The 17,244-nt window shown below is 41.2% G+C and overlaps 2 protein-coding genes across 3 annotated transcripts in view; one reads left to right on the forward strand and one right to left on the reverse strand.

The window, feature by feature from the left end:
• Positions 1 to 6,004, reverse strand: part of LOC145450343 (condensin complex subunit 1-like) — a 65,612-nt gene extending 59,608 nt beyond the window's left edge. The window contains exon 1 of one of the 2 annotated variants that reach the window (XR_013918477.1): positions 1,488 to 6,004. Coding sequence is in view for 1 of the 2 variants with exons in the window: in XM_080328855.1 (XP_080184981.1) it covers positions 1,846 to 5,910 (4,065 nt within the window). In the remaining variant the exon portion in view is untranslated. Of the gene's footprint in view, positions 1 to 477 lie in introns of those variants that run through there. The other variant, XM_080328855.1, reaches the window with a different exon arrangement.
• The window catches only part of LOC145449724 (atlastin-2-like), a 214,325-nt gene that overhangs the window by 140,176 nt on the left and 56,905 nt on the right, over positions 1 to 17,244 (forward strand). The gene's annotated exons all lie outside the window — the stretch shown is intronic.

The following is a 17,244-nucleotide window of genomic DNA, read 5'->3' on the forward strand; positions in this document are numbered from 1 at the left end:
GAGAAAGTATGAATTTCAAATCATGGACGAGCTCACATACATCTCCTAGGCCCAGATAGGTGTCTGATTTAAAAGACTGCTCCAAGACGCTTCGACACCTATCTTTTCATTGTATCGTAATCTTGCGGCGTAACGGTCTGACAAGACTGCAGAGAAGGAGCCTACACAAACATCCGTCACGCTCCACATCTGAGGCTAGAAACGCAGTCTTTCACGCAGCTATATTAATAAAATGAGCCAACCTCACCATGTTGACTGTTTTCAGCATGCGGGTCCCCGATCAGACTAATTTCCGTCGTGGTGCCCGTAAAGCAGACCAGATACTGTCCTTCTGAAGTGGCCATGGCATGCCCTAGCATTTAGAAACGGAGTAAAACTACAAGATTACTTCCTCTCAAGTAACATAAGATTACTTCGACCACCCTGCCGCTCAGCAACCCACCTTAACCCGATGCCCAGTTGCAACTCGCCAACTCGTTTTCGACAAAACTCACATAATGTATAATGCAGAAAAAACAGATCCAAAGTAACAGAAAACCAATAAAAGGCGGGTGCAAGATTTCTGTCGGGTTTCAAATATGTACAAAGTAGAATGCGATTGAAACTATCTGGCGACAGAATTAAATTGCAGCAGCACAAGATATCGACAGGTGCGACTAAAGGGCAGGGAATCTTGGATGCTGATCAGTAATTTGGGTTTCGATGGTGGCGACATTACATCACACTCTTGAATTGAGGCCACATTTACTTCAGTAATAGGATTTGGCAGTAAAGAACAAAGGGCACAAGGTAATGATGAAGTATACTAACTACTAGGGCTGGGCAAAGTCGAGTACCTAAATGTATCAACTATTACTAATTCTGGCAGTAAGAAAGATGTGGAAAGTTTAAATATAGACCTTTTATACAACCACAAAGAAAATAATGGTGGTTCTACATAACGTTAAAGATAACTTGGTATGTTTTGACCATACCCATTTCATTGCACTTTGTGACAATGCTTTGGATCGATCACACATACACAGATATGTTACTTCCAGTAATGTGCGTAGCTTTGCATTACATTCCACACGCTGTGATATGACCAATCGATGTTTGAAGGCTTACACAGTCGAAACTGCAGAAACCATAATTTTCTATGATTGATTGACCTTCAGCGGCAAGAAGCGTAATATCTGTCACAAATTCCAATCAAGTGAGTATGGTCGAAAAAATAGCAAATTAACTTTGCACGGTGTAGAAATGCCAATATTTTCTTTGCTGTCGAATACCGGGTACATATTTGAAATTATAATGTTCCAGGGTCGTAACCAAGTCACAAGTCAATCGCACTTTACAGTTTTGACTCAAGTCAAGTCGAGACATTTTCAATTCACCGCTGAGTCCAAGTCAGCAATCAGGGGGTCGAGTCCGAGTCATGGTATTATGACTCGAGTCCAAGTCATTGTGCTGACTGATCAGGTTCCAGTGAGTCCTGTTAAACCCACTTTTTATAACTCTGATTGGTGATATCGAATGGTTCGCATTTATAATATACTAATTTTCCTGACTTTTTGCAGTTTGTGGTCGCATTTTCCAGTACCAGTACCAATAGACGAAATCCTAATAGTGCGGTAACTTTACCGTTCTTCGAAATTGCAATGAAATGTCGGTCTTGGCTGTCTGAGTCTCGCGCCATATGACTTCGGTCGAGTCATGCGCAATGACTCGAGTCAATACACAGATTGACTCGAGTCATTACAACCCTGTAATGTTCTAATGAGTGACATTCGAATACTCAGAAACGAATCACTCGGGTGCTCGTTTTTGCCCAACCCCCTATTAAAAACTACACATGAAACTGCATCAGTTTCTAACCATAGATCTCGTCGTTCTGCGTACCGGCGTTTTCTTACGCCTGATCGGTGTCGCGTTGTCACTGACAATCGTGTTCTGTTCCTCACCGTCAGAATTTCGCAGAAGCGCCACGTTTTCCTTCGCCACGTCCTCTTCCGAATCGCTAGAAAAAGTCACCGCGACATGCCTGGTTTTCCGCGTATTCTTAGTCAACCTCCTGGCAGGAACGTCACGTTTTGGAATATTAACCGAAGATTGGTTATGTCGTTCCGTTGTAGTTTGAAAATCGTCGGCATCAGAATCGCTATCAGACACAGTCCCTAATCTCTTCCGACTAACAGATCTCGTGCCTTTATCGCCATCAATTGGCGATCTAACCGGCCATGCTATGCTTGAACGTGGAGATCTTATACTGGAACCTTTCCGTGATTTCTTAACCACGGCGGCAGCTTTAGCTGCAGTCTGATCATCGCTGACACCTTTCTTGTGACATTCATCAATCAATCCACTCAATTCATCGACTTGCACTTTAACTTCAGGTTTACTGAGTTTTTTCGCTTTGGAAACGATGCTGCAGAAGCTCTGGTACACTTGTTCGTCAGCTAGCTTGTCCGCGAAAAGAGAGAAGTTCTCTTGAAGTTTTCGCACCGATTTCTCAGAGTACGACAGTAGAGAGAGGCAAAGAGCCAAGTCTCTCCATTGGCGTCTGGTGCGTGTGGCACTGAATCTGTGACACAGTTTCTCTACTAGGCTTTCCGATTGTTTTTCTTTTTGAATGAACATAAACAGAAATTTCATGATCTCGTCAAATTGATCTTCATCGACACCGGCGTCGGGCGCCGATAACCGACTTATGATATCCGGCATTACGTTGTAGATCGCGTTCCCCTTTTTGGACAACTCCGCAAAGAATTTTTTAATGATCACTACGATGCTCTGGTCAGTATCAACAGTGCAACGAGCCATTTCGCTAACATGACCTTTCACCTTGACCATATCGTTTAAGATTAAATTCGACAAGACTTTGACGGAGTAGATACGAACCAGCCATGATTCGTCTTGTAATCGAGCGTACAAATGCGCCGTCCAAGGTTCCAACAAATTCGGAAAACGCACGCAAAGATCCCCGATCGGAATCACGAGATTCGCACGTACTGTCTCGTGAGGGCTTTTTTCAAATATAGTGAACAACAATTGAAGATGGTCCTCGCAAAATTTCGAGCTGACCTGCATGAATTTCGCGAGCGCTAAAGAAGCCGTCGCTTGTATCGATACGCTACTCGGTACACTTTTAAAAGTAGGAGCAAGACACGCTTTCACAAGACAAGGTGCTAACATTCCGAATAAGGTATCCTTCGCGAGCAATTCATTCTCTGTGATATTCTTAATGTATTCCTGTTCTATATCGTCAGCGGTGGCTCCTCCAACACCCAAATCTTCCTCTAAGTTACCGTCACTATCACCTCTCCCACTTTTCCGACTTTTCGCTTTTTGCTCATTTTCATCCTTTTTTTCTCTCATTTTTCTTCTGTGTTTCAACTCGGACAGCACCGGCACCTCCAAGTACACCAAATGCTTCATGCACACTTGCCCCACGACTAGATAAAATCTAGTGAGAAGAATTGTTTTATCGTTTGTTTCCGTGTCGCTGTTTTGAATCGCATCGAGCATTTCGTGAATTAGGACTTCACAAAATCTGTCGGGTTTTTCCGATAAATCGTACACAAGAGTGAGAGCTTCCATTGCAAAGTGTTCCCAGTTTTTGGACGTACGGTTGAACCCGTCGACGAGCAGCTTGTGCAACGCTATAAACATTTCGTGACTCTCAGAAAGCCGTACGTACTTTTGATACTGTCCAGCTGCCACCTTTTTCGGTCTTAGCTGACGTAAGGTTTCACAAGTATGTAAAGCAAGTGAAAAATCATTCGATTCCGAGTTTCCTGACATTTTCAGACCGTGCGTCACCAGAATATCGACCTTGTTCTGCACAATAGACGGATTAGTTTCTGCAAAAAATCCAAGTAGCTGCACAGAAAAATTCTGCTGCTTGTAAGCGTCAATATCTTTAGTCGACGTTGAGTTATTCATTTCAGGTTTCGCGAAACGATCCCAGAGTATTTGCGACAAGCCGTTAGGAATACTGTCGGATTCCGTGAGATGCTTTAACAAAACCTCAAGAGACTTTACTTTACCGGCCGACGAAATAGACATGAAACCCATCAGATTATCTGCAATAGCGCTGGCCCTAGCTCTCGGCGAATTTTCCTCCGGAGAAAAGTACAACAACTTATAAGAGCTCACAACCGCATCCCGAATTTTTTGCTCCTCATGCCAGATTTGTTGCAGCATCGCAGTCACTCCTACGATTGCAAAATCCAATTTAAACTGGCAAGCAACTGTGAAAAAATTGATAGCTTCGATCACGTCCGAATGTACTTTTGATCGTAAAAGATCGCACAATGAAGGTACGCATGATTGCAGCCCTTCCACAAACTGTACAGAATTATCCAAGTATTCGACAATGTTTTTTTGCTTTGTCAACTCCGGGTTTTCAGGCGAATCTACAGTTTCTGCATCCTGCGCAATAATATCTTCGCTGTCTGGGATAACTTCTTCCATTGGGACATCATCCTGCTGGTTTTCCGGACAATCTGCTTTGTTTAATTCAGCATCCATTTGAGCACACTTAGCTTTCGCGTCCTCGAGGCCTGATCGTAACACATCCAACGGAAGTTTTGAAGCAAACGGATTAAACTGCAAAACCGATTCCAACAGCTGCACTGCAAATTTTCTGACCAGTGCACTTTTATCGAATAAAACACTCTCACACAAATGCACCAAGTCTGGATATCTTTTTATCGGGAGAGCTTGCTCTTTCACGAGCATAATCCAAATTTGGAGAGATTTGCTACGAGTGAACGCGTTTGGGTCTAAATTCGCGTGATCGTAAAGGTAATCCATGAATTGATCTCTCGCTGATTTTGCTTTTTCATCCAAGCCTTCGCCGTTAAGGCATTTGAGTATGATCTCACCCATCATAACAAGCACTGTATTTCTCATGGTGTACGATTCCTCATTCATACGTTCTAACATCAAACTGAAATTTGCGAGTGTAGCCGACGGCACTGATTTTGATAACTCTATCAGAAAAAGTCCGATGTTCTTGGTACTATCGCTGTCGCGAAGGAATTCGTCTTCGGGAATGTGACTTATTTCTCGCAAAATTTCAGTGACGATCGTCTTACAGTTGTAGGTGTTGAGCCACATAGACACAGCGTCACACGCTAAAGGCGCAGCGAGGTATGAAAAATGCTGCAAAAGCTGTAGGACTTTCACGCTAGTTCCCATGACTAAATCAAACTTTTTGAGCAGGCATCCAAGGACGTGAAAAACAGGAATTTTTAGATCGCTCTGCTTATACAACGCTTGAGATTCGATCATTTTGTAACATACATTGCCGATTAAATTCACGAAATCATCCTCAACCATATCCGGTTCCCATACACGACGTATATCCAAATCCACATATGTCATCAGCAATCGTACTAACAATTCACACTCATGGATCCAAAAATCGTATTGGTCATCATCATTTCGATTTTTCACAGACTTCGTCCGTTTTTTCGTAGTCTGAATGTTTTTCGCGGCAGACTCACTGACTCGGTTGAATTTGCTTTGAAAAAGCTCAGCCATATGTACAAGCAAGTATACAATCATTTTTAATGCATTTCTGTGCTTTTCGCGGGCGTCCGGAGTCCAATTCTGCGATGATTCCAATTGCGTATCAGCCAAAACACGAGCAAGTTCGACGCCGTATGATTTTCCAGCTTTAATCAATATCTCCCAAGTCTGTTGTCTGACAAGAGGGTCCAAACTGTCAAACTTGCAAATAACACTGTAGATAGCGTCAAAATGCTCGAGAACAGCTATCCCGCCTTGTTTGGTAAACGCGACCTTTGCACCTTGTAGTTTAATCGGGAGAACTCGACTCGAATATACCTCTTCCACAAAATATTGGTTGGCGCATGACTCCTGCAATGCTTGCAAGTTGAACGGAATGGAGAAAGGCTTCATAATTCCGGTTTCAATCTTTTGAGGCTTCACGAATCATTAAACGAAATAGCGTTATAATGAAGAAATCTGCAAAAGTAGTTCTAATTCATTAAAATCTGATGTGAAAATGATTAGCCTATACACAACAGCGTCAGCGTCAAGTCAACCACCATTAACTACTATGAAATACATGATATATATTTTTTTCATAAGTTATATAATTATATATAAGGTAAATTTGCCACATCAATTCTTGTAGTGGAATCTGTGTTCCGATTGCGTGCAAACAGTCAATAGGCCTACATCGTTAACCAAAAAAAGATGTTTAGCCTATCAATCAAGTATATTCATGTCTGGAATCGGTGTCCTGTGCTCGCACAAAATGAGCATACTAGCATTTACTTAGTTCACCAGCAACAACAGGAGATTTACTTCACTGGTCCCTAACTCCTTATTATTTTCAACTATAAACAGGTGAAAAATACATGAGATCGAATTGCTATGTTTAGGCCTATTCACTTTTCATGAAGGTAAATAGTTTATTACCGTGATATTACTTCTGTAAACACCTGGTTCACTGAGCATTACCAATATACAAAACAACAATTCCCTATATGTCGTCATTGAAAAGCTAATTTGGCCATAAAGGCTCGGTGTGATCAAGCAAGCGTTATTCAACTTCATCGCTCACTATTGCGCTTGCACGAACTACCGTTATCATTCGTAAATATCAATCAAGTAATTCAAGTAACGTACACATCGCAAACTTGTATCTATAATGGCGGGTTCTCTGACACACTAACATTCACGCGAGTTTCATCGCAACGGCTGCCGCCTAACCGGAAAACAGCGCAAAATTGTGATAGTCCTACACATACATGTATTATCCGAGATAGCGCACATTGCAGTAGAAAACAAGCCTACTACGCTGTGTTTTACATGTGATGTTTACAATTATTATAAATAATAAATACGCGCTCGCAGCGGCGCAAAAAAGTCGCAATTCAAAGCGTACAGTCCGCCATCCCGCTCAATGTTGAATCGGTTCGCTGCACATGAACATTTATCCATTTTTCGGCAGGATCGCCATTATTTTAGTGCTTTATAACTATATTCAATGGACCCATCGCATTTTTGCCATTTCTGTTGTTTTCCAATATCTTTTTTGTAAAACATGGAACACCTAATGATGATAATGTAATAAACTATTAAAGACTTGATAATAAAGTATTCATATGAAAAACAAAGGTATGGGTTCTGAGGTAACATTTTGAAATTATTTGACTGGTCCTGCCTGCGATCGATCCGAATGTTTCAAGCCGGTACGCGACTCAAATTGAGTTAGACCACTGAGTTTGACTGACACCCCTGAAGTACCTTTTTCCGGTATGAAAATGAGCATACTAGCATTTACTTAGTTCACCAGCAACAACAGGAGATATTACTTCACTGGTCCCTAACTCCTTCTTATTTTCAACTATAAACAGGTGAAAAATACATGAGATCGAATTGCTATGTTTAGGCCTATTCACTTTTCATGAAGGTAAATAGTTTATTACCGTGATATTACTTCTGTAAACACCTGGTTCACTGAGCATTACCAATATACAAAACAACAATTCCCTATATGTCGTCATTGAAAAGCTAATTTGGCCATAAAGGCTCGGTGTGATCAAGCAAGCGTTATTCAACTTCATCGCTCACTATTGCGCTTGCACGAACTACCGTTATCATTCGTAAATATCAATCAAGTAATTCAAGTAACGTACACATCGCAAACTTGTATCTATAATGGCGGGTTCTCTGACACACTAACATTCACGCGAGTTTCATCGCAACGGCTGCCGCCTAACCGGAAAACAGCGCAAAATTGTGATAGTCCTACACATACATGTATTATCCGAGATAGCGCACATTGCAGTAGAAAACAAGCCTACTACGCTGTGTTTTACATGTGATGTTTACAATTATTATAAATAATAAATACGCGCTCGCAGCGGCGCAAAAAAGTCGCAATTCAAAGCGTACAGTCCGCCATCCCGCTCAATGTTGAATCGGTTCGCTGCACATGAACATTTATCCATTTTTCGGCAGGATCGCCATTATTTTAGTGCTTTATAACTATATTCAATGGACCCATCGCATTTTTGCCATTTCTGTTGTTTTCCAATATCTTTTTTGTAAAACATGGAACACCTAATGATGATAATGTAATAAACTATTAAAGACTTGATAATAAAGTATTCATATGAAAAACAAAGGTATGGGTTCTGAGGTAACATATTGAAATTATTTGACTGGTCCTGCCTGCGATCGATCCGAATGTTTCAAGCCGGTACGCGACTCAAATTGAGTTAGACCACTGAGTTTGACTGACACCCCTGAAGTACCTTTTTCCGGTATGAATATGCACCACCGTGATTCTATTAGAAAAAGTGCGCGATATGGGAAACACTGATTATTACGATGGGAACATTATATATTTCAGATTAGAAAATTTTCGAATATTATGAAAAGCGGTTGCCAGATTCTTTTATCCTGCATTTATGTCGTGTTTAATACATTATAGCCAGAGTTTGAATGGTTTGGTATCCCTTTACGAATACTAGGTATCCTAAACAACATATTAAAAGCCCTTTCAAACTTTGGCAGATGCATGGAGCTGAGAACCATCAAAATATATCGTGGGGACATAGCGTAGTGGTGACGATAAGCGCCTACAAATCTGGGGACCCGTCGGAGGTTTATCTGGGCCCCTCTTCCCCGCTGTCGCCGTTATTACGGCGAAAAAAAGCCTCGACGAAAGAAGTCACTCACAAGCAATGCGCAACAACTAGTAGAATGCGCCGCGACTTCAAAAAAAAGATCAACATCAAAGAGAACTGTGACATCGGGCACTCTAGGCCGAGGTGGATGTGAATTTAAAAGGATCACAACTGCGTGTCGTTCGACATCCTCCTATCTGTTCATTACATGGCATTGTGTCTTATCGCATTGTACATTGTGTGTGACTTGTTCAGATGAAAAATATAAGTCAATGATTATATATATAGCCGCATATAACGTCGGAAATTCCCTAATGCACGAATTCAGATTTGTCGGACTTGATGTCGTTTTTAACATATCACAGTCAAAGAAAGAAGAACTTCTTACCTTGCTATGAATAGAAATGCACTTAAATATCACTTACAAAGTCATATTAATCTTCGGAACCTTTCCGTAGATGAGAAATATCAAGATATATGTAGCTACAAATTATATCTGAAATTGTTTACTACCCGAATACCGATGTGCCAAACTTGGTTTCGTTAACAACATGAAATATCCAATGATGGGAGGGCTTCTTACCCTGTTATGAATAGAAAAGGGTCTCATATAACATTCATAAAGTCATTTCAAACTTCGTGACCATTCTGTAGATAAGCACCAACGATATATACTAGGCTATATTGTGTAGTCGTTTTTCACCTATAATAGCATTGGTAGGAAGAACTTTTCACCCCTATATGAATAGGTGGGTCCGAAATATAATTTGAAAAGCAGTTTCAAGCTACGGAACCTGCGTGGAGACGAGAACCAACGAAATATATCCAAGCGTAAATTATGTCGGGAATTGTCAAATACGCGAAATCAGATGTGCCATACGTGATGTAGTTTTTGACCTTTAATAGAACTGGTAGGAAGAACGTATCACCCTATTATGTATAGAAGGGGTCCCAAAGAACATTTAAAAAGCAGTTTCATGCTTCGGAACCTGCGTGGAGGCGAGAACCATCGAAATATATCCAAGCGTAAATTATGTCGGGAATTGTCAAATACGCGAAATCAGATGTGCCATACGTGGGGTAGTTTTTGACCTTTAATAGAACTGGTAGGAAGAACGTATCACCCTATTATGAATAGAAGGGGTCCCAAAGAACATTTAAAAAGCAATGTCATGCTTCGGAATCTGCGTGGAGGCGAGAACCATCGAAATATATCCACGCGTAAATTATGTAGGAAATGGCCTAATACCCGAAATCAGATGTGCCATACGTGATGTAGTTTTTAACCTTTAATAGAACTGGTAGGAAGAACTTATCACCCTATTATGAATAGAAGGGGTCCCAAAGAACATTAAAAAAGCAGTTTTATGCTTCGGGACCTGCGTGGAGGCGAGAACCATCGAAGTATATCCACGCATAAATTATGTACGAAATTGCCTAATACGGGAATTCAGATGTGCCAGACGCGATGTCGATTTTCACCTTCAATAGAATTGGTAGGAAGAACTTTTCCCCCATATATGGATAGAAGGGGTCCCAAAGAACATTTGAAAAGCAGATTCAAGCTTCGGAACCTACGTGGAGACGAGAACCATCGAAATATATCCAAGCGTTAATTATGTAGGAAATTGCCTAATACGGGAATTCAGATGTGCCAGACGCGATATTGATTTTCACCTTTAATAGAATTGGTAGGAAGAACTTTTTCCCCATATATGATAAGAAGGGGTCCCAAAGAACATTTAAAAAGCAGATTCAAGCTTCGGAACCTACGTGGACACGAGAACCATCGAAATATATCCAAGCGTTAATTATGTCGGGAATTGTCAAATACGCGAAATCAGATGTGCCATACGTGATGTAGTTTTTGACCTTTAATAGAACTGGTAGGAAGAACGTATCACCCTATTATGTATAGATGGGGTCCCAAAGAACATTTAAAAAGCAGTTTCATGCTTCGGAACCTGCGTGGAGGCGAGAACCATCGAAATATATCCAAGCGTAAATTATGTCGGGAATTGTCAAATACGCGAAATCAGATGTGCCATACGTGGGGTAGTTTTTGACCTTTAATAGAACTGGTAGGAAGAACGTATCACCCTATTATGAATAGAAGGGGTCCCAAAGAACATTTAAAAAGCAGTTTCATGCTTCGGAACCTGCGTGGAGGCGAGAACCATCGAAATATATCCACGCGTAAATTATGTAGGAAATGGCCTAATACCCGAAATCAGATGTGCCATACGTGATGTAGTTTTTAACCTTTAATAGAACTGGTAGGAAGAACTTATCACCCTATTATGAATAGAAGGGGTCCCAAAGAACATTAAAAAAGCAGTTTTATGCTTCGGGACCTGCGTGGAGGCGAGAACCATCGAAGTATATCCACGCATAAATTATGTACGAAATTGCCTAATACGGGAATTCAGATGTGCCAGACGCGATGTCGATTTTCACCTTCAATAGAATTGGTAGGAAGAACTTTTCCCCCATATATGGATAGAAGGGGTCCCAAAGAACATTTGAAAAGCAGATTCAAGCTTCGGAACCTACGTGGAGACGAGAACCATCGAAATATATCCAAGCGTTAATTATGTAGGAAATTGCCTAATACGGGAATTCAGATGTGCCAGACGCGATATTGATTTTCTCCTTTAATAGAATTGGTAGGAAGAACTTTTTCCCCATATATGATAAGAAGGGGTCCCAAAGAACATTTAAAAAGCAGATTCAAGCTTCGGAACCTACGTGGACACGAGAACCATCGAAATATATCCAAGCGTTAATTATGTCGGGAATTGTCAAATACGCGAAATCAGATGTGCCATACGTGATGTAGTTTTTGACCTTTAATAGAACTGGTAGGAAGAACGTATCACCCTATTATGTATAGATGGGGTCCCAAAGAACATTTAAAAAGCAGTTTCATGCTTCGGAACCTGCGTGGGGGCGAGAACCATCGAAATATATCCAAGCGTAAATTATGTCGGGAATTGTCAAATACGCGAAATCAGATGTGCCATACGTGGGGTAGTTTTTGACCTTTAATAGAACTGGTAGGAAGAACGTATCACCCTATTATGAATAGAAGGGGTCCCAAAGAACATTGAAAAAGCAGTTTTATGCTTCGGGACCTGCGTGGAGGCGAGAACCATCGAAGTATATCCACGCATAAATTATGTACGAAATTGCCTAATACGGGAATTCAGATGTGCCAGACGCGATGTCGATTTTCACCTTCAATAGAATTGGTAGGAAGAACTTTTCCCCCATATATGGATAGAAGGGGTCCCAAAGAACATTTGAAAAGCAGATTCAAGCTTTGGAACCTACGTGGACATGAGAACCATCGAAATATATCCAAGCGTTAATTATGTCGGGAATTGTCAAATACGCGAAATCAGATGTGCCATACGTGATGTAGTTTTTGACCTTTAATAGAACTGGTAGGAAGAACGTATCATCCTATTATGAATAGAAGGGGTCCCAAAGAACATTCAAAAAGCAGATTCAAGCTTCGGAACCTACGTGGAGACGAGAACCATCGAAATATATCCAAGCGTTAATTATGTAGGAAATTGCCTAATACGGGAATTCAGATGTGCCAGACGCGATATCGATTTTCACCTTTAATAGAATTGGTAGGAAGAACTTTTTCCCCATATATGATAAGAAGGGGTCCCAAAGAACATTTAAAAAGCAGATTCAAGCTTCGGAACCTACGTGGACATGAGAACCATCGAAATATATCCAAGCGTTAATTATGTCGGGAATTGTCAAATACGCGAAATCAGATGTGCCATACGTGATGTAGTTTTTGACCTTTAATAGAACTGGTAGGAAGAACGTATCATCCTATTATGAATAGAAGGGGTCCCAAAGAACATTCAAAAAGCAGATTCAAGCTTCGGAACCTACGTGGACACGAGAACCATCGAAATATATCCAAGCGTTAATTATGTCGGGAATTGTCAAATACGCGAAATCAGATGTGCCATACGTGATGTAGTTTTTGACCTTTAATAGAACTGGTAGGAAGAACGTATCACCCTATTATGTATAGAAGGGGTCCCAAAGAACATTTAAAAATCAGTCTCATGCTTCGGAACCTGCGTGGAGGCGAGAACCATCGAAATATATCCAAGCATAAATTATGTAGGAAATGGCCTAATACAGGAATTCAGATGTGCCAGACGCGAAGGCGTTTTTCACCTTTAATAGAATTGGTAGGAAGAACTTTTTCCACATATATGAATAGAAGGGGTCCGGAAGAACATTTAAACAGCACATTCAAGCTTCGGAACCTAAGTTGAGACGAGATCCATGGAAATATATTCAAGCGCCGCTTCAGCCGTCGAAAGAGTAAATCACACACGCATGTATGTTTCATTTCTGAATTGACGATCACCACCAAGTTTTATCGTCCTCACTCCAAAGTACATACAAAATCACTGACTAGAGCAGTGGTTCCGGAACCGGGGGGGGGGATTCCCCCCTTGGGGGGAATTTTGAAATATTTAGGGGGGAATCTGGTTTAAATGTTTTAGTTGAATCTGGCTTTGGCATTGTATCAGAAGATACACTGGGTTTACAAGGTTTTTCGATTTTTTAAGGTATAGAACTGTTAAGTAGAAATTAGTTCTTAAGAATTGTATGTCTCTTTGGCGGATTTCAAGCTAGGTGTATGTTTAAATGCCTTCCGTAGATATTACACCCCATGATAAATGGAGGCTCACGAGATGCTTTTCTTGGGACCGCGACAGCCTCTCGACCAAATTACTATACTAAGCAGGAAAATGTCAAGCCGAATTCAGCAAGAAGGCCGTTAGTTAAATTGTTCAACTTTTTAAGCCAACATATGAGCTAACGTGAAAAACATACCAGATTCGTCGATTCAATACAAGTCCATAGAAAGCGGACTTGTTGATTTATTTTCCGTCAGAGGCGACATGACTGGTCAAATTTAACTGTACGTTACCAAAGTTTAGTGCGGTCCGCATTCGACATGTTCGGACCTGAATATGTTTGGCCATTAATTGTTCAGTCAACAAATGGTTGCGCGTTAAAAAGCACATTTTTTTTTAGTCACAAGCAACTTTTTCATAAGGGGGGGAATTTTAGCTCAAATATCGGCCAAGGGGGGCACGAGACGAAAAAGGTTGGGAAACACTGGACCAGGGGTGGGCAATTATTTTTCTTGGCGGGCCAAATGAGAAGCAGAAAATATGTTGGCGGGCCGAGTCTGAAATTTTAGCTGTGTTCTCCAGCGTATTGATTTTATTACTAAATTGAAAGCAGTGAATTACACTAAATAGTGTTCAGTGAATGTGGTGATATTTGGGAATGAGAAGTGACGGTTAATTACCAAATAAAATATTTATTTGCCCGCATATTTTGAAACAATGTTAAAACGATACATTTTGAACTCTCTTTAATCCCCTATCGGAGTTTTTCATTCAATACATTGAAATGTATGCGGAATGGCCGAAACAGCCCATCGTCAGCCCCCTCAGACGTTGATCTTGGGCCCCCATAGTGTTATAAACCGAACTCCTGGGGGCTTCGCCCCTAGACCAAACTCATCAGGATGCGCGTTTTTAGCACTACTTCTGAGCGATATTTTTTGTATACACTAGTTGGCAACGTTTTACGCCCTAATAGCGCGAAACGCGGAATTTTTCCATGATTCCTGATTCAGTCTGTCACTAATTTTGGTAATTGCAGATATACTATTGCTATATTTTTAACCTCTCTCAGCCCACGTACTCAGTTTTACCGCTAGAGCAGAGTGAGTTGCTGTCTTGGAAATATTCTGGAGGGCCCGTTGGTATAATTACTTCGTTACATGTTGTTATTTCGTGACCTCCCGTCTTCTATGTGAAAAGATAGTGAAATCGCCAAAGCGTACTAAACTAAAAGACACACACGATTACCAATTGGTATTTCTTCACTGGCAAATATTACCTAAGGACAATTGAAGATCGTGATTTTCGGTCAACATAAGAGCAGTCCTTTTCGGCTAAGGTTTTCTCGCTGTGGAGCTTTTTTCCCTTTACTTAGTTAATTTGATCAGCCGTTGCAATTGCAGTGCCTTCTCGGAATCCCGTGTTGGCCCAAACTTCATATATCTTGGTGCGTCGTGGCGCGGTGATGGCTGACGCCGAAATACATAATTCTATAAACCATTGCTCTCTAAATCGCGCATAGCGCTAGAAACATTTGAAAGAAGTAGCATACATTTTCAAAAAAATACTCTATAATTTATGTTCATTCCCGAAATTATTTTCGGTGTCCTTCGAGATCGCCTCCCAATTGGGGGGTTTGGGGTGCGGCAGTTGAAACAGAGAACGTGTAATGCGTAATATGACAGTGACAACAAAGAAGGTTTGGTGAATTCTTGTGACTTGAATTGTAACGGCATAATTTGCTACATTGACTTTACTTTGAATCTGGATTAGGCATGTGAGGTACGTATAGGTGGCGTAATCGCGGCATGTTAACGAACAGGCCTTATAGAAAACGAATTTGCGGTTCAGTTTATACATCCTATGGTTTTAGTCCACGCAGCAACATTAAAAAGTAGGTTTTATATTTTCAATTTCAAGCTACCTTTCGCGGGCCGCACAGCATAGCTCCGCGGGCCGCATTTGGCCCGCGGGCCGCACTTTGCCCAGGCCTGCACTGGACTATAGCAATGATTCTCAAAGCGATGTCGATCCGATATCTCAGCTGTGAAACCGTGGTGACTCTGGTGGAAGAACAAAAAACACTTTCAAATTTCCACGATCTCAGCCTACAGTGCGGCTGATATTGTCGACGCTAATGCAGGACGCCCTTTTTAAATCCCTAAAATATATGACAAATATAGCTTCTTATATTTGCTGTCTGTTCAAATATAGTAGTTTTTTGCATATTGAGGAAAATATGGTGCCTTTATGATATTTAAGGGGGCGAAAACTTGTTTGAAATGGTTAAATTATGTGCGGAATGAGTCGAAACGATAAAAAAGTGGCTAATTCTGTTTAAATTATTCGCTATTAATCGACACTTCAGCTATCGGTATGGCAGTTGCTGCCAACACATCAACATTCTTCCCTCGATTTTCCCCTCGCATTGCAAAAACGAGAGACGCGTTGTATGAAAATCTGATTAGTGGACGCGATATTCGTATAGCATACTGTTGATTGCAAAAACGAAGTTGCCAGCGATCAACAATCACCCGCGAATTCGTTGCGCCTGGCATATCGCACTTCTTGAAATCTTAATTAAGGTAACTATATTCAAGCATGAAGCACGTGTCCACTGTCCACACTACATTTGAGTGAACATATCGCATATCTCGCAACGCAATTCGGCCTTCCGCGTTAGTCTTGCAAAGGATCTCTCATCGTGAATACTACGAAAGGCTAATTATAGTGATGGCGACCTTATACATTTATATATTATGTATATATATCATTGCGGCGACAAAACACAACGGAACGAATGTTTCTGACGAAGGTGAGTACTGTTTAAATCAGTGGTTCTTAACCTTTTTTCTCCCAGCGCCCCCTTTCAAAAATTATCGTGCTCCAGCGCCCCCCTCCAACTTCATATTGTAAGGAATGTAATAAAGACAATGAGTAAGAGGGAGGGCCGTAACAGCACTTCGTTAACCCCCCTAAAAACGATTGCCTTGTGCACCCAAGTGCGAAAAATTTCACTAATTAATGATTGAATTCGTCAATATCATCGGGAATTGCATGTAATTTGAGATCAAATTTTATCCTCTCTCTGCTCACGTAAACACATTTACCGGTAGAGCTAAGGGAGGTGCAATGTTCCCTCTAAGCTGCGCACGTGCGCAGTGCTGACACGGTCTCTGCACACAGAAAATCTACGTTGCGCACAACAAATCCGGAGTTATGACCTTTTTTTAGTCGTTACGCACTGTTGTCCAAGGGTCAGCGCAGTGAGTTGTTGAGTGTGCGCAGACTCATCAAAACTTAGAGCGAACATTGTGAGGTTTCTTGGAAACTGTAGGGCCCGTTACTAATAATTAAACATATTTGGGCGGGCGAACCCGTTGGTATGACTTCGTTGCATGATGTTATTTCGTGACCCCCTGTCTGCAATATCAAAAAAATATAGAATCGCTCAACGGGGATATCGCCCAACAGGAATATCCCTGATACCGGTAGCAAGCTACGTTACAACGTGCCATACGACTGAGAGTATAAAACATTTCCTCGGGTGCTTTAGAGATGCATGCTCGACGAAGTTGGTACCGAGATTGGTAATACTTGATGGCGCAGTCGCCCTATGGAACGCTTTTCTCTCCGTCTTTTGCAGTGAGACCAGACTCCAATATTATCATCGTGTGTACCGGATAGTAACGGGTGAAGCTTCGGGTAATGACTTGTGTTTAACCCTAATTGTCAACTGCCTGAGCCACTGCATGAAGGCCGCGTCCACTATGTGCAAAAGATATTACATTAAGAAGTACTACCGCGATGCTATGCATTGGATGGCAATGATATTTCTAGCCTCAACTATTCACGAAATGGATGCCATTATCAACCACTTATTTGTTGTGCTTTTACTGCGACAA

Source organism: Botryllus schlosseri, chromosome 11 (assembly GCF_051294905.1).
Source record: "Botryllus schlosseri isolate E-star chromosome 11, Bs_hap1, whole genome shotgun sequence".
Taxonomy (NCBI): Eukaryota; Metazoa; Chordata; class Ascidiacea; order Stolidobranchia; family Styelidae; genus Botryllus; species Botryllus schlosseri.